Below are 21644 nucleotides of genomic sequence, written 5' to 3'. Positions count from 1 at the left end.
ATGAGATCTAGGAACAAGACCTTAGTGCTACAAGAGAACACAAGATCTCATTCTTACCATCTCCATGAGAGAAAAATCTATACACTCAAAAAAAAGACCTCTCTGATGTTTGCAAAAAGAGTCATAATATCTCCCAAAGCCACTATCTAATGATTCAGAATATTTTCCGTGAGACCAAAAAAAAAAAAATTTCCTTTTTTTATAAATTTCCATCACCTGGTGCCCATAGTGCCTACCTTGTAAAAAGAAACTTATTTTTTTGTTAAGTGGCACCAGTGGGGTCCACATGAAACTAGGATCCAGGGTTTCTAGGGTATCTGAACTCCAGGGGGGTGATCTGGTGAGGAGACTCTCCAGAGGCCTCATATCTCTGCCCCAGGTGGACTTTGCCTGATCTCGTCCAGGGTTAATGGGCTATTTCATGCTTTGCACCGTTAAGACTTGAAATAACTTATCCTGCCTGGACTGAGGAACACGTTGTACTCCCTGCAGTCACAGGATCAAAAGCATTTTCCCGAAATCATTTTTTAAAATCCTTATTAAACATGCCATAAGGTAAAGTGAGCAAAAATTATTCGTGCTTTTTTTCTCAATCTTTAGAAGAGCATCATTGTCCTGGGGAGTGGTGGGAAATAAAAGGTAATGGTCTTTTTTTTTCTTTTTTTTTAAGGAAAAACACAAAATCCAAAATAAGAAAAAATAATTAGTTCTAAACATGAAAGTCTCTTACATATTAAAAAAAATAATAATTTCAATATTTCTCCCCAAAAGTGGCTTTCCTAGTACAAGGCAAAAGGAATTCCTTGTGCTATCATTGTGTGATAAGTTTGGGCATCATGCTTCTGCAGACGTGGGTGCCCATGTTCCTGCACGTCTGTGACCTGCACGACTTATACACCCTTGATGGTTCTGACCTCCTGCATAGGTCCTGCCCCAGGGAGACACTGCAGGGCACAGATAATTCTCATCCATAGGATGTGAGAGCTAACAGGACTTTTGCAATCATCAAAGCCAATCCCTTCCTTCAGAATCATGGGGAACCATGACATCTCAGAGATGGAAATTGGTCTCTTCCTACTCACATTTTAAGACCAAAGGAAGATAAAAACTCATTTCTAGTGCAGGGACATGAAACATTTATCCCTGCCCCGTGGGCTGGACATTTAGCAGACCAGCAACTGGGAAGAAGCCACAACAGCGATAGCCCAGGATGGATGTCAGTGGATCAGACCCGCGGGCACTTTGTCTTGGTGGCTTCACAGGAGGCAGGTTTAGACTGCAGCTTTTCTTCAGGGCTGTTGCTCTTTGCTTTCAAAGGGAAGATTCAGCTTGTCAGAACCAGAATCCCAGGACACAGTGGGAAGGGCCTTTTGGAATCAGACAGACAACCTGGGTTCAGAGTCAGCTCCACTTCTGACTATCTGAGTCACCTTGGACTCCTTTTCAAATCTCTGCTTTTTTGTTATTGTTTAGTCACTAAGTCATGTCCATCTCTCTGCAACCCCCTGAACTGTAACTAACCAGGCTCCTCTGTCCATGGGATCTCCCAGGCAAGAACACTAAAGTGGGTTGTCATTTCCTTCTCCAGGGGATCTTCTCGACACAAGGATCGAACCTGCATCTCCTGCATTGTCAGGAGGATTCTTTACCAAGTGAGACACCAGGGAATTGCAAACCTCTGCTTCCTTATCTGTGATTCATCAGGATCACTGACACCCTATCTCTCTGGGTCTCAGCAGTAAACACGACTCTACTCACCTGAGTCAGCTAAAGAGAGCAGGCAGAACTCCTTAGAGAGGGTGGGTGATATTAAGGAAAGCAACATGGGGTGTTGATGCACCTAAATCTAACAACAGGGTACTGGGAGAAGCAAAGAGAAGGAATATCCTAAGAGAATGTAAGCTGTGAAGGAGACGCTACTGACAGCAGCTCATCAGGGAGAGCAGTTACTACAGTCAGGCTTCAAAGCAGGAGGAAGCAGAGAAATACCCTGACCTCACTCTGCTCTGCCCTGATCTCCTGCTGATGCGTCCTCAGTGGGTCAGTGTGAACCAGAAGCCATCCAATAAGAAAGCCGGGAGATGAGGCTCTGGGGGTCACATCCTGGGGTCCAGAACTGGGTAGAGAGTGGACCAAGACAGCAGGGTTAGGTATAGAAAATGCAGTCTCACCGTGTTATCCTCATTTAGTCTGGAGGACAAAAATAATGTATGTAAAGCACTTAGTATAGGGCTTCCCTGGTGGCCGAGCGGTCAAGAATCCATCTGCTAATGCAGGAGATGTGGGTTCGACCCTGGGTAGGGAAGATCCCCTGGAGAAGGAAATGGTAACCCACTCCAGTATTCTTGCCTGGGAAATCCCATGGACAGAGGAGACTGTTGGGTTACAGTTCAGGGCATTGCAAAGAGTCAGACACAACTTAGGGACTAAACAACAACAAAAAGCACTTAGTACGCAGCCTGATGTTTAGTAGGATCTCAACAAGTGGAAGCAATATTCTGATTAGTCCTATTCACAATTAAGACTCTTTAATGTAACATGTGTTCTGCCTTGTTTTCACACAAAAAGCCCCAGAAGCACTCCTTAGATTCCCAATGTGTGCTGGGAATCATGGAGGTTCAAGTGTTAACATGACCCCAACACTGCCCTCAAGGAGAGAAGATCCTGGACATTGATGCCCATGAGACTGGATAGGAGGTGACAAGGGTCACAGAAGTGACTCTGCTTCCCAGCTGCAAGCACCTCTAAGGCCAGGACCACAGCTTCTGGTTCTGTTATCTTTCTTAATACTTTTTAAAACTTTTCTTTTTCCAGGAAGAGTCTAATTAGAATACATGCTCATTGCAGAAACTGTGGAACTTGCAGAAAATCACAAAAAAAAGAGAATAAAAATTACTTCCCTCCCCAGAGATAATCACTTAATATTTTTGCAAATCTCCCTCCTTCTGTGCATTCAGTTTTATTAGAATTAGTCGCATGTTAGATGTTCAATGTGTATCCTGATGGCTGGTTGGGGTTTTTTCCCTACTTCTCTCATAAGCATTGAAACCATTCCAAAAATATCTTTTAATCACTTCATAAGAGTAAACCACGTTTGGGAATATGAACTTGAAATCAGTAGACTAAACTCTAATTGCACCTTCACCAGTTGATAGCTGCACAACAATGGACAGGTTACTCAAATTTCCTGAGCTTCAACGTCTTCATTTGTAAAATGAAGCAAAGCAAAGTTAAAGGAGGCATCTTATAAAGTTGTAGAAAAGAGAAATGAAATAATTTTGATAAACAATAGTTCAGTGTGTGGAACAAAACAAAGAGCTAAATGGTAATTATAATAATTTTCATTATTAGTCCGTAGTCATTTATTGGTGAATATTTTGGGTGTTTTAAATTTATTTTTAATTAAAAATTTTGTTAAAAGGTGTTTGAACTTCAACCTCTTTCCACACATGAACATTTTCCTTAGGGTATATAAAGCTATTGGTCCTGGGTATAAACATTTAAAAGTTCAGGTTCTGGAGTCAGGTGGTCTAGACTTACATCACAGCTATGCTACATACTAGCTGTGTGATACTGGAAAAATCACCCTGTCTGTGCTTCAGTTTCCTCTTCTCTTAAATGAAATAATAATAGTATCACCTGTCATAAGGATTAAATGAGATTAAAACACAAAGTGCCAGGCACAGGTAAACAAATGTTAGTCAATGTATTACCATGTATACAGCCAATTACACTGTTTTATTCATCTATACCCAACAGCTTTTAGCACTGGGCTGGGTAGTAGATTTCCAATGAATACATATTAAACTGGTTGCTCTGAGTTCCTTGCATACTCTGGAAGATTCTCTGCCTCCTTGTTTGGGAATTAACTAGAGACCAATTCGCTTATGTCATCCTGTCCACATTCTACCCCACACCCCCAATGCCTTGTCTCGTATCTTTTTGTCTCAGTTCAACTTACAAGACTATTTACTTGTTACAGAGTTCCCTAGACAGACCCCAAATAGCATAAGATCTCTCCAGAGGCTTCTGGGATGATAGACCAGAGGCTCTGTCTCTACCACTGTCACTCAAGGGTTTGGGGAACTTTCCTGGGGTCCCTCAGTCCTCCTCTTACTTCTCACCCACAGCCTCACAGTCTTGAGAGCATCTAACTATTTTATCCCAGGCTGGAGTACGTGACCACCTATTATGCAGAGGACTGCAGCCAATCCACTCCAAAACCCAAACGGGAAAATGGGCTTATGCCAAAGGTTAGAGTTGTGTAAATAACCCAGAAACCCAGCAATACAGGCACACCAGAACCCTGCAGCTGATGTGTTGGCAATGTGCCACTAGCCACTGCTGCTGCCAGATCTGTGTACAGCTACCAACCTCCAGTGGAAATGTACCATTTGGGAGTAAGTAGACTGATTCATGAGGATGGTGAATTTCCACATGCTGGGTGCATGGAATGGATAATCAAGTGGTTAGTTCCATGATCTATGCTTTCCAGGAGGAATTCTATAACAAAGCTTAGAACTCCAATTTTGAATTCTCTGGGGTGATTTCCATCTTCCTAATGTTCATACACATCGTAATATTCCCAAATAAATTGTCAGTTCATGCATCCCACACATGTTTATTAAGCAACTACTATGAACAGAAAAAGCAAATAACAACAAGTAATCATATATCTCCTTTCCTTTGCCCAAGGCAGACAGCAGTCTTCCTAAGAGCCTAGACATGGTCTCACAGCCCATCTCAACATGGGCCCCAGGCGGTCCTACCAATCAAGTTGACATGCCATATTAAGCCTGTTAAAGCTAAAGTGCCACAAGTACTTAGAGAATATGGAGACAGCAAGATAAAGAAGTCCAAGCAGCCATCAGTTATTTGGAAATGAGGTGGGATAATTTTGAAAACAGCCCCACAGCTGGTTGATGTAACAGTGCAGGCTGAGCAAGGCAAATGCTCCAGGCCAAGAGCACAGACTCTGCTATGTGACCCTGAGCAGGTCACTTCACCTCTCTAGCCCTGGTTTTGTTCTTTATGAGGCTGATAGTACTTCCCTGATATTCAGTGGTAAAGCACCTGCCTGCAATGCAGGGGACAAGGGTTTGATCCCTGCTCCAGGAAGATTCCACATTCCTCAGAGCAACTAAACCCATGCACCACAACTCCTGAGCCTGTACACGTAGAGACTGTGCTCCTCAACAAGAAAAGCTAGTGAAATGAGAAGCCATTCACTGCAACAGAGAGTGGCCCCCCACTCCCTGAAACTAGAGAAAGTCCATGTGCAGCAACAAAGATCCAGTGCAACCAAAAATAAAATAAAAAATTTTTAAATGAGGCTGATAATAGCAATACCCTCCTCATAGGGTCATTATGATGAGTAATTGAGATGATGCCATGTAAAATGTTTAGTAACACCTGTCTGATAGTAAGTAATTTGTTTTTATTAGCTAAATATAGGCTATATTTAGGTAAAGAAGAATAAAATTAATTTCCCTATTCCAAACAACACAGAAGAAGGACATTCTGGACACTTGAAAAGATAGAACAATTTTAGGCCCAGGTACTAGAACTAGTTGTCTGATTTCTATCAGGAAATGTGTTGTTGAACCCCACAGAACCAGTTTCCAAGCCCCAGAAGGCAGAGATGTGGTCATCAGGGCATATTTCATGGCTGTTGCTCGCTCCCACCCTAAAACTAACACCATCAAATAGAGGCAAAAGTGAAAATAGCTGTGTGTTCTCTTGCTTTCGTCTGCTGCCTAAAAGGCAATCTATCCTTTCATTTATAAATGGGGACCCTTGCTAAATACATGGAATAGTGCAACAGAATTTCATAATACCAACTATACTATACTTCTGCCTTTTTTTTTTTTTGCTGGATAATACTTATTATATTACAAACATAAGTCCTCTTAGACATTTAAGAAATTCAGAAAAGGAAAAAGAGGAAAACAGCATTCAGAATTCCACCTCCCAGAAAACAAAATCAGGGTATCTATTCATCCATACTTTTCTCTCTGCTTTCTTAAATTTCAAAAAATACAAGATTTTTTATTTTAAAAATTTCTGCTTACATTGTCTTTCTCTCTCCCATGCCATCCCATCCCCCTCTAGTTTATCATTACCAGTTCAAGATTCGGTTCATCAACCAAACTGAGAACCCTGTAGAACCAACTTTCACCGTGTCATTCCTCGGAACAAGAGGGGAGAGGCAGAAGATCCCCATCACTCTGTGAGTACGCGATACAGCCCCGTCCGTGGTGAGGACAGGCGTAGCTTTCTCACAGGGTCTGGATGCACTCTGCTTATCAAGGGTCGGGCCAGGCACAGCTTACTTTCCTCAGCCCAGGACGAGTGTCCCAAGCACCCCATCAGATGGGACATCCGCCCACGCTTGGCACCTTGTCACCCCTCCCGGCCTCCCCCAGTCCCAGCCATGCTTTATGTCGCTGCCGCATCTGTGATGGGCCCGAAGCGACAGGGACTGAATGGAGAGGGGGCCAGGGGTGGCCGGTCTAGGAGGAGCGCCAAGAACAGGAGCGGCCAGTCTAGGAGGAGCGCCGAGAACAGGAGCAGGACACACTCCTGTCCCCTCAGGAAGGCCCTGAGCACCTCTCCAGTGAGTTCTGAAAACCATAACCCGGAAATAAAACTGGTCTCATTCACCTTGGCACGAATTTTCCATTCAGTCAGCCTGCACTGCCAACCCTCCCCACCTGTCCTTCGCCCTGCGACACACCTGCTCACAACACAGGCAGTGGCCTCACGCCTCCTGCACAGGCTGGCCAGCTTCACCGGCCGCTTCATTTCAGCATCTCCACCCTCAGCATGGGCTCTCCTTGAGAAGTGACACCAGCCTTCACCCGCTCCAGGGACGGTTCTCAGCTTCCCGAAAATCACCCCTGGTTTTGAACCTCAATCATCCCACTGATTCAGTCACTCGGCAAGGATGTGTCAGCGCTCTGCACTAGAGGTAGAGAGGACTCTATCCTTAGACTGCTTCCAGTCTAGTGGGGTGGGTGGATTCCTAAACGGTGCTCTGCAACATCCTGACGGAAGAGCTAAGATGAGCTGAGCCGGGGAATCCTCCAGCCACCTGTCTCACCCTAAATCCAGTGCTAACTCTGCACCATCCCAAATCTTTCCCTGGGGGAGCAGGGATTGTTCTAAGTAGTGGAAAGAGTGCCTGACTGCTCTGTCAGTATTGGGACATTTTAATGTCTTGGAGATTAGTGAGTAAAGCCGATAATGATACCTAAGGATCTGCATTTAAATTTCGCTCCAAACTTTTATATGTGGTTTTCTATTATTGCTGTACTTGTTGTTTTAACGGAAGTTTCTATTTACATTGGGGAGGAAGAAAAGCACTGATCTGAACAGAAGACGTAGTGTGGTTCTCATGTGTTGATCAAACCTACAGAGAGCTGTATTGCCCAGAGACACCTGCCTTTTTTGGAGGCAGTTCTCCTGATGTGCTAAGCTAGAGATTAGGAAGCCTGAGCTAAACGAAGTTAACTAGATTCATCACTGCAGAACACTTGCAACCTTTTAAGTGTGCTATCACAGAAAATAAGATGGTTTTCCCAGTATTACTATTCTGGAAAACCCTTTTTTATCCTGGCACATCTATTGCTATCTCTATTAATAGTCTGTCCAACACCACTTTGGGAAATGCAGCAGAAAAGACCATCACGAGTCATTCAGGCAAATCTAACACCTCCTGAAAGTCCCTAAGCCTCACTTTGCTGCTATAAATCAACTGACTATGTCTGGTTTCCTTTGTATCTTCAAGGAGCAAAGGAATTACTAGTAATGAAACCTATTCCTTTCTTATCACACTGGATGTGGATATTGGAGAACTGATCATGATCAAGTTCAAGTGGGAAAACAGCATGGTGTGGTCCAATGTCTGGAATACAGTCCAAACCATCATCCCCTGGGGAAGAGAGTCCCTTCACTCAGGCCTTGCTCTGAAGAGCATCAGAGTCAAAGTGGGAGAAACACAGCAAAGGTGAGTGCTATTTCAACCTCCTCCTAACATCTGTTGAGCATCTACCTACGTCAGCAATTTCACAATTTAATACTTGCATTTATCTTGTGAAGTGGGCATTGTTATGTTCCAACGATGACATACAGATGCTCGGAAAGGTGCAATGACCATCCTGAGTTCCCAAAGCCACAGGTGGAAGGACCAAGATTCACACCCAGGTCTTCTGATTCCCATCTAGCCTCTTTCTTCTGCCCCCCACTTACCAACTACCTGCCTCCAGAGTCTGAGAACCACTCACTGGCCCAGTGCTTTTCAGATTTCACCAGGTGCTAGCCCAAGGACCACATTTTGAACAGCAAGGACCTAGAAGTGACATTTCTTCTTTGTTGTTTACCCAGAGAAATGCTTTTAGCAGATCACAATCTCAAAATCTCACACTGAAGCGGCACCTTTCAAATCTTAGAATGCCAAGGGATCACTGGGAAGCTTATGAAACATGCAGAATTCCCAGACCCACCTGAAGACCTTCTGACCGGCTGTGGTCTATGGAGGACCACACATTTGGTAATAAGAGCCCTAGGAAATTCTGTTGTGGGCCAGCGGGTTACGCTCAGGAGGTGCAGTTCTGTGTGACTGAATGTCTTCCTTGGCCCAGGGGCCCTGGGACGTGCAGGGGTGGGTTGAGGGCAGGGAGTTAAGGCAAGAAAGGATGTCCAGCTGCTCCCTCAGTCCTCTCGGCAGAGCAAAGGGATGCTCGGTATATTTTCCCGGGGCTGCCGTGCTTTTCTGTGGTTCTGCGCTTCTGCAGACCTTCTCCTGTCTCCTCCCCACTGTATTCAGGAAATGTCTCTCCTTTCCTACTGCCCTCTGTCAAGCAGCCCGCTTTCTCTCTGGAGTGCCGCCAGCGGAGCTGAAGAGCAGCGCGCCCCTCACCTCTGAACTGCTCTCCTCCCTCACCCCTGGGGTGTCGCTGCTAGCAGCCGCCCGTGGCAGATTTATGCCCCCTGAGTTCCTCACACAGCCGCACTCCGAGGTTTTATCTCCCTGGGATACAAAATCCTGGCAATTACTAAAAGCATACTCTGCAGTCAGCCAACAGATTTCTCCACATGATCAATTTGAGAAAATTAAACTGCTCCTCTCCTCTTCGGCACTTAGCTATTCTTGCATGACTTGTTGGCCCTTTAGAGCAGCTCAGCTTCTGAGCACCAACCCTCCCCGGATTCTCTCAGCTAGAGAGTAAATCCTCAGTTTTAGAGGCCGCTCGCCATGACAGTTCTAGGTGCCTCGACCTGAACGATAGTATAAAACACAGAGCTACCTTCTCCCCTGGTGCTGACCCACACAGCGCGGCAGAATGAAAGGAGGGAGGAATGTGAGCAGTGCTTACAGAACCCTTGCTGCACCACGGGCTTGAACTAGTGGCTCCACAGCATTCACCTGATGGAAGCTTCCCAGTGACCCTCTGAAACAGGTAGTATTGCTGAGCAGCTTAGAAACCTGAGGCTCACGGGAGTTCCACTGCTTGGGGACACTGCTAATAATTGTCTGAGCCCAGGTCTGACTTAGTTTGTCTGAATCATTGCCCATTCGTTGCCTCTGCAGTTTTTAACAGCTCCGCCTCCATTAGTCGTGGTCCCGTTGATCTGACTTTCTTTAATCTAGCAGTGTTGTAGAGCTGGAAATGCATATATATGCACATCACAGCTTTCCTCGGGGCTGTAAGAGGTACATCACGCAAAGGAGGGAAGGGATCTGGGACCTATATTTTTTTAAGTTTTTAACTCAGTGCTTCCTATGGGTCTTTGGAGTACCCAACGCCATTGGGAAGGATGCCAAAAAAGTCAGAGTTGTGGCTTTGGGCATTAAGAAACTCCAGGACCTAATTAGGAAAACAAGATGCGTTAATTTTACTAATGATCTGCTTCATCCCAGGGTTTCTCAAACTTTAATGTGTACATGAATCATCTGGGAATCATGTTAAAAAGTAGGCTCTGCTTCAAGTAGGTAGAGCCTGACAGTCTACATTTCTAACAAGCTCCCCGGTGCTGCTGATGCTGCTGGTCCACAGATCACACTCTGAATAGTGAGAGTCTAGTACTACATGGTCTAGAAGTCTAAGAAAGACTGGTTCAGGTTGGTTCTGTGGGTGACTGTCGCAGCAGGCTTCAGGTAGGCCAAAAGGCATTCCCAGAGAGACAGGCAGTGAGAAGAGCAACACGCAGATGGAATCCAATGACCTCTGCATCAGCTGGACCTAAAATCAAATTTTGATTTCACTGCTTCCATCTATGTAGGTTCAGACAATAACTGTTCCTCTCTGAGACTCAGTTCTTTAGGAACGAATGGGAATCATAATATGTAATATTATGTGGCTAATAACAACTACCAATTTCTGAGTACCTTTTACAAACTAAAATCCCAGAGCTGGGATGCAAACATTAAACCTCATACTCTTAATCTCTTTGCTAACAACAAGAGGGAAAAAAAAAAAAAAGGTTAAGTGACTTGCTCTTTACCTCTGTGGAAGGAGTTGAATGAGAGGTGACTTTCTTCCCCCAAAGCACAAAGTCAGGGGTGAGAGGGACTGTTGTAGGGTAAAGACTGAGAGCAGAGAAGATTGGTTCTATAGCAAGACATGAAAAGTGATTGGCTAAACAAAATGAGAAGATATTTGATTGCCTCAGTAATCATATAAATGTAGAACAAAAATCAATGAAATTATCACCGGTCACCCATTAGTTTTGCAGGAGTTAAAACACAGATAACACCCAGAGTTGGTAAAGGTGTGGGGAAATGGGCATTCTCATATACTGTCTGTGGAAGTATAAATTACAGAGCCTCTGTAGGCGAATTTCATTCAACGACTAACATTTAGTGAACATATATCTTACGCTAGACACTGCTGGGGGCACCGGATATACAGTAGTAAACAGAGTAGATAAAGTCCTTGGTCTCATGGAGCTTATGTCATCAAAATTTGACATATGCAGAATCTTGACCCAGAATTTTATGCTAGGTGTCTACCCTGGAGAAATACCCAACATATCCACTAAGGATATCTATGCACTAAAATGTTTGTTGCAGTACTATTTGTAAACACTAACCCATTGGGGAAAATCCCAATCTCCATTAATAGGAAAATGGTTAAATGCATTGTGATACATCCATACACTGGAATGTTACGTGGCAGGTGAGAAAGAATCAAATAGATTTTTTTTAATATGGTTGATTTATAGTATTTTGGGTGTACAGCAAAGTGATTCACCTATCTAGATTCTTTTTCATTATAGGTTATTACAAGATATTGAATATAGTTCTTTGTGCTAAGGTCCTTGATGTCCATCTACTTTATGCAGTGTGTATCTGTTAATTCCGAATTCCCAATTTATCCTTCCCTTTCACTTCTCCCTTTGGTAAGCATAAGTTTGTTTTCTATGTCTGTGAGTCTATTTCTGTTTTGTAAACAAGTTCATTTGTATAATTTTTTAGATTCCACATATAAATGATATCATATGGTATTTGTCTTTCTCTGTCTGACTTACTTCACTTAGTATGATCATCTTTAGGTCCATCCGAGAATGAAATAGATGTGTATATACTTACACAAACAGGTCTCCAAGTATGTTATTTGATGAGGAGGAAATTTTTCAGAAAAATTCACACAACAAATTTTATGTTTGCATATGAACATCCATACAAGTGTAGATGCATAGAAAGAGGTCTGGAAAGACAGAAGCCAAACCATGAAAACAGGGAGAGGAGTCATATTAGTGAAAGGTGATGGAGAAGACCTTTAATACTCAACTTTATATATTTCTTTACTATTTGAATTCTTCAAATGCATCCATAATTATAATACTTTTTAATTTCAGAAGTTTGATTTAGTAAATACTTGACCTTAGATACAATTTTTTTTTTAAAAAGAAGCTATAAACTACAATTCTCTGTGACTATTGATATTTTTTTCCCCAAATAGATTCAGTTGAAGTCAATAACACAAAATAGCATCTCAGGCCAAACCAATGGTCAAAATCATCAGCTGTTGGTCTCCAAGAGAGACCAGAACCCATGGTGATGTCCTTTGTGGCTGGAAGATCAAATAAGAGGGAAGGGCAGGCTTATAGTGCTGAGCCAGGCAGATGCTGGTGACAGTGGCCTCATGCCCGGGTACCTTTAAGAAGGCTATTGACAAACTGGAGTGTGTCCAAAGAAGGAAGGCTGGGAGCGAAGCCTGCCTGTGAGGAACAGCTGAAGAAAGTGCGAATGTTTGCCTTGGAGACAGGGTCATGTAGTGAAAGAAACAATTGTTAACTCTCAAATCTTTGATGCGCTGTATAAGGCAGAACAAAGCAGGACTGCCCCAGGACTTTGAGTTCTTTACAGAAGTGAAATATCACACCATGAAGAGCTCCTGGAAGCCTTACACAGATTGCTTTAACTCATTTGGGTTTTGTTTTTCTCTGAAGTTATAAAAATATTTGCAGTCATAAAGACCTAGTTTTTTTTTTTCTTTTAAAAAAAATAGCATAAAGTTCATGTTACATGAATTGAGTATTTAACAAAGGACAAAACATTTCAATAAGCTCCATCCAAAACTTAGTGCTATGTTTGCTTGATGTTTCCTATGCAGAATGACATTTTGCTCAGAAAACATGAATGATCTACAACTTCACCCAGCCCAGGAGAAAACCTTTGTGAGATGTGAAACAAACTCTGAAACACTGAAGCAAAAGATCAGATGAGCTTTAATGAAGACCCAGTGTGAAGAATAAATGATTTTATACCTTATCTGGAACGGTTGCTTTGCTTGGAAACCAAAGTTACATAAAGAATCTTGCATAAGGCTTTAATAGGGTTTAGATTTAAAAGAGAGCTCATTTCACTGTTATAAACTGAGATTTTCAAAACTGTTATGTAACTATTTCAAATATTAGTGTAACCAGAACTTTCCCAATTTTCTGACTAATTGGTAATATATGCAAATAAGTACAAGTTTAAGAGCCATCTGAGATCCACTGTTCTAATTTAAAATGTCTTTTACAATTAAGTCAAATTTCCCTTATTTCCTTGCTTGTTTGTTCTGATCAGTTTTTTGAAGCATGCTGGAAAGATACTTCTTTACAATATAACTAGCACTTCCATAAAGTGAAATTCCAGTTAATCACAGTTGTGTGTCCCAAAGCACATGCCCTTTAAGACCATTCAGCTCACCCAAAGAAAAAAAATTCTACTTAAACTAAGAGTTTCCATCAAACAAATCTTACAATTATTTCACTGAACCAAACCAAGAGTAGTAGAATTCTCCTCAAACTACTAACGATAACCATAAAAGCTGGGCAGTTGGTCACTGTAATGATTAAATTACTATTGAAGTACCATTTTCCTCTTTCACTAATGCTTGCCACAAAAGCTAATGGAAAACTTGGACTATCTCAAAGACTTAGATATCAAAATCTCAAACTGCCCAATAAATGAAATAATGATGCTTTGACCAGCAAATTTCACCACAGAGCATGTGAAGGAAATATTAGATCTGGCAATTACTTGAATCTGTGTTTCAAGTAATTCAGAGAGGAGAATCTCACTATGCACGTCAAAGCCTCACCTGACCTTGGCATAGCCTCAGCTCTACACAGCTCATCATTCACATGCTCTTCCCCCAAGCAGGACTCCCGCAGACAAAAGTCCTAAAGAGACATCTGCCTCTGATGAAATCAACTGCATGATTCACTTTTATTTTTCTTGGAAAGACCCACAGAACTAAAGGATGTGGGGGAGGAAGGACAGCTGGGTCAAGGTTGTATATTGTGTCCTGAATGCTACTCTTGACTGCAAAAGCATCCGATTGCCCTTTTAGCTATTGTGTGTATCTAGAAATATTAGATATTAAAATGAACAATATTTTCCATTATGTCAGAAATACTAAGATTTACAATAAGATAACCTCTGCATTAGATTGGCATGTTTTATCATTGACTATCCAGAGAAAATTTTAAGTATCACTTTTTGGGTCTTTCTTGGTGGTCCAGTGGTTAAGAATTCACCTGCCAATGCCTTCCCTGCTCTGGGAAGATCCCACATTACCTTGGAGCAACTAAGTCCACGCACTACCACTACTGAGTTTATGCTCTGGAGCCCACAGACTGCAACTACTAAAGCCCGCACACCCTAAAGCCCATGCTCCACAGTAAGAAGCCACCGGAATGAGAATCCTGGTCATCATGACTAGAGAAAGCCCACTCACAACAACGAAGATCCAGCACAGTCAAAAATATAACAGTGAAATTTAAAAAAATTTTAAACATCACTTTTTAAATATATTCTTTGCTATATACCCTGTAGAATCTATGCACACGTCAAAGGATACTCCTATCAGCCTTGAAAACGTCACAACCAAAAACAGTCCACATATTCACCCATGCAGTGCAATGAACTATGGTATATTCTTACTAATGGTTGTTAAAGAGCAGCAAAAAAGATGACCCAAAGCTACACACGTAACAAGATAGGGCTGAGTCTAGAGTGAGAAAGAGAAGTATTGAGGCAGCAGAATTTAAGGAAGCACTTGTGGGCTTATGCATTTACACAAAGACACAAAATATATATGTAGTATGTTACAAGGAGAGCTAAAGTATACCATTAATGATAGATTAAATAGGTGGTAAAGGACTTAGTGGTTAAGAATCTGCCTGCCAATGCAGGAGACATGGGTTCAATCCCGTGTCCAGTAAGATCCCAAATGCCGCAGGGCAGCTAAGCCCTTGGGCTGAAACTACTGAGACCACACACCCCCGAGCCTCTGCTCTGCAACAAGGGAAGCCGCTGCCACGAGAAGCCCGAGCGCCACAACTAGAGGGAGCAGCCCCACTTGCCGCAACTAGAGAAAGCCCATGCAGAGCAAAAGACCCAACTCAGCCAAAAATTTAAAAATAAATAATAAGCTTTTCTAATTAAGTTAAAAAATAAAACCAATTTTATGGAAAAAAAAAAAAAAGATAGGTGGTAAAATACTAAGTGAAATCAATAACACCCCGGCACAAGAGTGAGGTTGCGGTAATCTAGAAAGAGGAAGTGTACATTAGAGTTCTGGGTACCAGCAACATTGCACACGTCACTCCGGACGGTGGCTGCACAGGTGTTCATTTTCATCACCAACCTTTAGTGAATTTTCTCATGCACTCTCAGTATGAATGTCACATTTCGCAATACAAAGAAAAAATAAAGGGCAGAGTTAAAACCGTTTTTCTACTCTAGCATACTTTCCAATACTAATTAGTTTCACACAAAATATAATTAGAAATTATTTCAACTTCTGTAGGAAAACTTGAAGTGACACAGAACGTCATAACATTTTGGGCAGAGAAATCAATAAGTAACCAACACGACAAATGGCTCACAGGAACATTTGAGACTCCTCTTGGCACGGATTACTTTTCACTCGGGAAGATGTGTTCATCGACATCACATTTTCTGAAGAACATCTTAGGAGGGAAGTCAAATAGGGAAACTGAATAATGCAGCCACATCTGTTCATTGCACATGCAAAATGCTGGCTGGTTTGCTGATTATACTCACCTCTCCTCCAAAGAATCTGTATTTATGAGCCCACTCAGGAAAGATAACACTGGCATCTTGCCTTTCAGGCAAAAGCCTGTTTGTGCTTTACTTGTAAGAAAGCTCAAGGAAAGAAATGGGGCATCAATTACACTGCAGCTGGGCTCTTTGAGGTGCCCGGAGTCAGAGAGAGGGAAACAAGCATTTCATTCAACACTAAAATGAATGTACTGCCCTCCAGAGCAAAGCTGCCTGTCCTCGGCATTCACCTTGATAATGTTGCCACAAACACTGACTGCCCAAAGCAAGGCCAGCTCTCCCACAGAGCCTGGATGAGAGGGAGGTCAGATGGATGGGAAATAGATGGACAAGAAGAAGCCTGAAGGGACTTCCCTGGCAGTACAGTGGTTAAGACTAAACCTTCCAATGCAGGGGGTTTGGGTTTGATCCCTGGTTGGGGAGCTAAGATCTCACATGCCTCGCAGCCAAAAATCAAAACATAAAACGGAATCAGTATTGTAACAAATTCAATAAAGACTTTAAAAATGGTCCACATTGAAAAATATATGTTAAAAAAGAAGGAAACTGAAGTCAATCTACAGAGTCACCACCTACCTGCTTAAGTTCTAAGTTCAGTTGCTCAGTCGTGTCCAACTCTTTGTGACCCCATGAATTGCAGCATGCCAGGCCTCCCTATCCATCACCAATTCCCGGAGTCTACCCAAATCTATGTCCATTGAGTCAGTGATGCCATCCAGCCATCTCATCCTCTGTCGTCCCCTTCTCTTCCTGCCCCCAATCCCTCCTAGCATCAGGGTCTTTTCCAGTGAGTCAACTCTTCGCATGAGGTGGCGAAGGTACTGGAGTTTCAGCTTCAACATCAGCCCTTCTAATGAACACCCAGGGCTGATCTCCTTTAGGATGGACTGGTTGGATCTTCTTGCAGTTCAAGGGACTCTCAAGAGTCTTCTCCAACACCACAGTTCAAAAGCATCAATTCTTCGGTGCTCAGCTTTCTTCACCATCCAACTCTCACACCTACCTCCTCACCTTATCTCATACTACAAACTTCTTGGATTCCAATGATCTCTATGTGATGAATGGCCACCAGCAAACCTCATTCCTTCTGTTGGGGCTCCGGATAGGCTGCTCCCCAAAATGCCACAATAGCATATTGGTTATTCTGGATTAAAGTTACTTAGGAAATGGCCAGTGCAAGAGGGACATCCTTTTGTACCTCCCTAAAAGCAGGGAATAAATCTCTCCTGTGAAGGTGCCCTTTCTGATCTGAAGGTAGGACAGACACCCTCATCACCAGAGCCAAAGAACTGGGTCTGAGAAGCCTGTATAAACAAACCTCGTCACTTCTTTAATTTACTACCCCAAGACCAAACTCTGCTTATATTCTTTACTAATGGAACACCCAAAACCTAAGTTTCTTCATCCTGTCAATTCCTCACAAATGCATTGTCTCTTTGTCTAATCAGTATAAAAGTTGCCTGCTTTGGCCACGACTTAGGTCCCATTTTATGAGGCTGCCGTGTGCATGAATTCAATGTTTCCTTTTCTCCTGTTAATCTGTCTTGTGTCAACTTTATTATTAGTCCAGCCACAAGGGTTTCCCAGGTAGATAATGGTAAAGAACTTGCCTGCCAAATCAAGAGATGTAAGAGACGCAAGTTTGATCCCTGGACTGGGAAGATCCTCTGGAGAAGAAAATGGCAACCCATTCCAGTATTCTTGCCTGGAGAATCCCAAGTACAGAGGAGTCTGGCGGGGTACAGTCCACGGGATGGCACAGAGTCAGACACAACTGAAACGAGAGGAGCAGAGGGGGAACCTCCCCCTCCCGACACTTCTCATCTCTGCCTTTTCCCATGCCTCCTTCCTCTTCTTTCCTCCAGGATGTCCTCCTCCCTGCCTAACTGGACCTCAGTTATCCACCCAGGCACAGCCACTTTACCAGTTACTTCCTAGCTCAGCCCAGCTGACAGGGATCTCTGTCCTCTGAATGCTCAGCTGTTATGTGAATGATCCCTGGGGCCTTAGGAACTGGTGCCCTGCTGGCTTTCCCACCACCTCTCCGTCTCCTCTCTGCTCCTTGCCTTCTATTCAGCCTGGCAAGGTTGGCACTCCTCCAGGTCGAGGCCTCCTTCTCTGCTCACTTGCTTCTCCCGCTTTAGGCCATTTTCCCACTTCTCTGGGTTCATTTTTGACCCATGCAGGCCAAGCACTCCCACATTAGAGTTGCAGTGTGGGGTGCCCCCTGAGTGGAGGGCACTCCTCCATATGCAATTGCCACTCTGCTGTCTCACAAGCTCCAAAGGTTCAGAACCCAGCCCATGGTGTCCTCCCTGCACCCTCCAAACCTGCTTCTCCCCAGACTGTCGGTTCTGTGGTTCAGTGGGTATCACTTACTACACCACTAGTTGCTGATTTCAGGCATGGGGGTGGGGAGGGGAGCATCTGTCATACTTACTCCCCTTTGGCCCTTCACAATGGAGCAATCACCAAATCCTATGGATTCTACCAAAACTTCTTTTAAAAAAAATATTTAAATATTTCTTTGGCTATGCCAGGTCTTGGTTGCAGCATGTGGGATCTCGTTCCGTGACCAAGGATTGAACCAGGGTCCCCTGCACTAGAAGCACAGAGTATTAACCACTGGACCACCAGGGAAGTCCCCTACCCACACTTCCTGCGTTTACATCTCCCTGCTTCCGCCGCCGCCATCATTCTAACCCAAGCTGACACTCTTACCTGGATGTGGGCAACAACTTTCCGCCTCTTCTCGCTGTACCCAATCCACTTTCAATCCATTCCCATTCTAGCACCACGGTGTGTCTTCCTGCTTTGAGCCTTTCAAATGACTTCCCAATGCTCTTCGGAAAAAAAATCCCAAATAAATTGCTAATACGGTAGCTTCCCCTTTTCCCTCCTGTCTTGTCGCCCCCGCTCTGTACTTAATGGTCCACCTAGTCCCAACTCAGCCTGCACGTTAGAACTGCCTCGGAAGCTTTCAAAACCGCCTAGCTCTCAGCCCCAATCCTAGGGACTTTGATTAGCTTGGTCTGGGTAAAGCCTGGGTATCGCGAGACTTGAACGCTTTCCTGGTGATTCTAATATGCGCCAATTTTGAGAACCTGGGTCTAGGCATGTGGGCCATCTTTCAATTCCCTGAAAGGTGCAAAGCTCTCTATTGCTTCTCTGCCTTCCCTTCACCTGTTCTCCCTGCTTCTTCCCATGCTTAAAGTCCCAATTGAGGTGGTACTGCCCCAGGGGTAATTTAACAAAGCTTATCCCACACTACACAAATGTATCCGGTTGCCAAAAAGTTTGTCCGGGTTTTTCTGTAACATCTTATGGGAAAATTTGAATGAATATTTTGGCCCCCACCCCCCTATTCCCACCCACTCTTAACATCTTTTAATTCTTCTGGAAAAATTAAACGTGACCATGCCATTTTGGAACAAAACAAACAAAAAAATTAGTGCTCCTGTCGTCATATAAAATATGGTATTTCATTCATCATAGATTTTTGCATTAATTTTGATTTTTTTAAATACTGCACTAAAATACTGTTTCTCTTGATAGCTGAGTTTTTGGAGCCACCTTAAACCGTACATCAAAGGCAAGTGTCTCAGTCTCCTCACCCTGGTCCTGACAAACAGACAATGGGTCTGTTTGTTTAATGGCTTCTGTCCCCCGTCAAGGACAAACATGTTTTGAAATCTACAAAATTTATATCAAGTTGTCTTTACATTTATATTATTTGGTACACATAGTCTTAACTAATGCTAATTCTGCATATGTGCTTTACATGGTTAGATAAAATTTCTTATGTTGCTTTTAATGTTAAATTTCTCCTTGTCTACTCTTAAATTTGCTATTTTTTTAAATTATATTTGCTTAGTATCTTTATCCATCCCTTTCTTTATAATTTTTTCTTTAAGTTTTAGACATTTTCCTACTAGATGTTGTATAGCTGGTTGATTTATATTTCCAGCTCAATTTCAGTGTCTCTTAGTGGGAAAAAACATTCCCTTCAAATTTAACATAATAATCGTACTCCTCTATCCTATTTTAGTTATTGGCTTACTTATTTCCTACTTTCTGTTGTATTTATTTTTGCAGACTGATCAAGTTGACATTTTCCCTTTCCATCTTGTTAACATGACTTGTGAATTTTCCTTATATTTCCTGCTGGTGTCCCTTTCCTGTTGCTCATAATCAGATAACAATTACTTTACTTTACCATTATATGAAAACCAGACATACATTTCTCCCACCAAAATATTCTTTCACTGTTTTCACTCCAAACTTTAGAATACATCTACTTCCCCTACCAGTTCCACAGTTAACGCCCCAAAGGAGACCTTTGGAACATTTTCCTGCTTCCCACCCACCTGCAATGCCCAGACTTGCTGAGATTCTCTATTTTTAGTTCCAGACTGTTTTTAGAGGAGTTGTCAAGGCAGATGGTGATGTGATCAATTCAGGGAAAGAACAGGCTTTCACAGAGTGGAGAGTCCAGCAGCACTCCTCAGAGAGATGAGCTTCTCCAGGCGTTGTGTCCATCCAGGTACTAGTAATACACCCTGATTTGGGCTATGATCACTTCTACCATTCTAAGATTTTACATTCTCCTGGCCCTTTCTCATTCTTATGGAGACTTCAACTCCGAGTTTTACCTGGTCACTAAGTAAAAGAAACTGGTAATGTATTTCTTGAGTTATTTTGAAGCTTGAGTGAGCTAAAAGTTCACTCAATTTCCATAGAGTCCTTTTCTCTCATTGGTGGCAGCATTCAGCATTGTAGATAAGCAGTTCAGTACTAGAATGGGTCTTCCTCCTTTAGGAGTAACTTGTTCTTTGCTATGGAAACTCATAAGATTTTTTTTCTATTCTCGTAGCTCAGAGATGTAATATGCCTAGGAGTATTTTTTATCATCAATCGTTCTTGGAACCCTGTGAGATTCAAATCTCTTATCAGCTAAGAAACTTTCATTACTGATTGCCTCTTCTAATGTATCCTCCACCCCCTTCTTGGTGTCTATCCATCTCCTGATTTATATCTGTGTTTTTGCACTGTGCTTTGAGGTGTCTTTCTCTTATCTTCCAGGATACTAATTTAGACATCAACCGTGACCACTTTCTCCTTCATCTCTTGAAATTTTTATATCAAAATCTTTTTCGGTCTCAGAAAATCAGTGTGTGTGTGTGTGCATGTGTGCACACGTGTGTGCGTTGCACTTATATCTCAAGTTTTCTTATTCTTTTGGTTCAAGGTATCTATGCCAACTGCTATTTCTGTTCTGAGGGTTCTGTTGTAATCCTTCTCCCTGGCTGCTGGGCCCCACATGGGAGCTTCTTTTCCCTTGTTTGTTCCTTCGGGCTCTGTCCCATGTATTGGGGTATCTTAATTGGGAGCATTCCCAAAGTAGTGGAAGGAACAGTAGTCTCAACTTCCCCTGGCCACAGCTTAGCAGCAGACAAGTTGCCAGTCCTCCAGTGAAGCACGAGAAGGAAGCCTTTCCTGGTCTTTTCACCTCTTCAACTCAGGGTTGGAAGCAACTCCACTCACCTGCTCAGCTCCTCAGGAACCAGGGAGACCAGGTACACTCCCAAGGACCTCCCCCACCCCCAACATCCTCGGTCAGGATGGCGACACCTCACCAACATCCCAGGTACTGTCTGCCTCCTCGAGGCCCCAGCAGCTGCTCTGCTCAGGAGAGGCAGGTGGGTTAAGCTGCAAGTAGAAAAAATGCATAATGCACTCAGGCTGCTAATCTTTCTAGAACCTCCTGTTCCTCATTCCTCATGTGTCAGAACTTCCTCACTTCTTGTTTATTCTCTCATTTCAAAGTGCTCAATGACTATCACTGAATAAATGCCACCATCCCTACCACAAATATTTTCTGGTACAGCTTCTATCATTATGCTTTTAGAAGCTAACTCAAACTGGCCTAAATAAAAAACATTAAAAAAAAAAATCTCAACAAACAGGAAGTCCCAAGATAGGGTGGGCTTCAGGGAAGGTTGATTCAGTAGCTCTTTAATATCATTAAGATGAAGTGGTTCCACCCGATCCCTCTGGGTCT

General features: G+C 42.9%; 1 protein-coding gene across 2 annotated transcripts in view; it reads left to right on the top strand.

Annotated features, from left to right (window-relative positions):
* LIPC (lipase C, hepatic type) overlaps positions 1 to 21644 on the top strand; it is a 180273-nt gene that overhangs the window by 145285 nt on the left and 13344 nt on the right. Inside the window, exons 7-9 of one of the 2 annotated variants that reach the window (XM_070469226.1) lie at positions 6112 to 6229; positions 7790 to 8008; positions 12621 to 12774. In XM_070469226.1, the coding sequence (XP_070325327.1) occupies positions 6112 to 6229; positions 7790 to 8008; positions 12621 to 12732 (449 nt within the window). In that variant the 3' untranslated portion in view covers positions 12733 to 12774. Of the gene's footprint in view, positions 1 to 6111; positions 6230 to 7789; positions 8009 to 12620; positions 13053 to 21644 lie in introns of those variants that run through there. The other variant, XM_020882516.2, reaches the window with a different exon arrangement.

This window comes from Odocoileus virginianus, chromosome 6 (genome assembly GCF_023699985.2).
Source record: "Odocoileus virginianus isolate 20LAN1187 ecotype Illinois chromosome 6, Ovbor_1.2, whole genome shotgun sequence".
In the NCBI taxonomy this organism is placed as follows: Eukaryota; Metazoa; Chordata; class Mammalia; order Artiodactyla; family Cervidae; genus Odocoileus; species Odocoileus virginianus.
The sequence above is the reverse complement of the archived record's forward strand: the minus strand, read 5'-3'. Positions and strand labels throughout refer to the sequence as shown.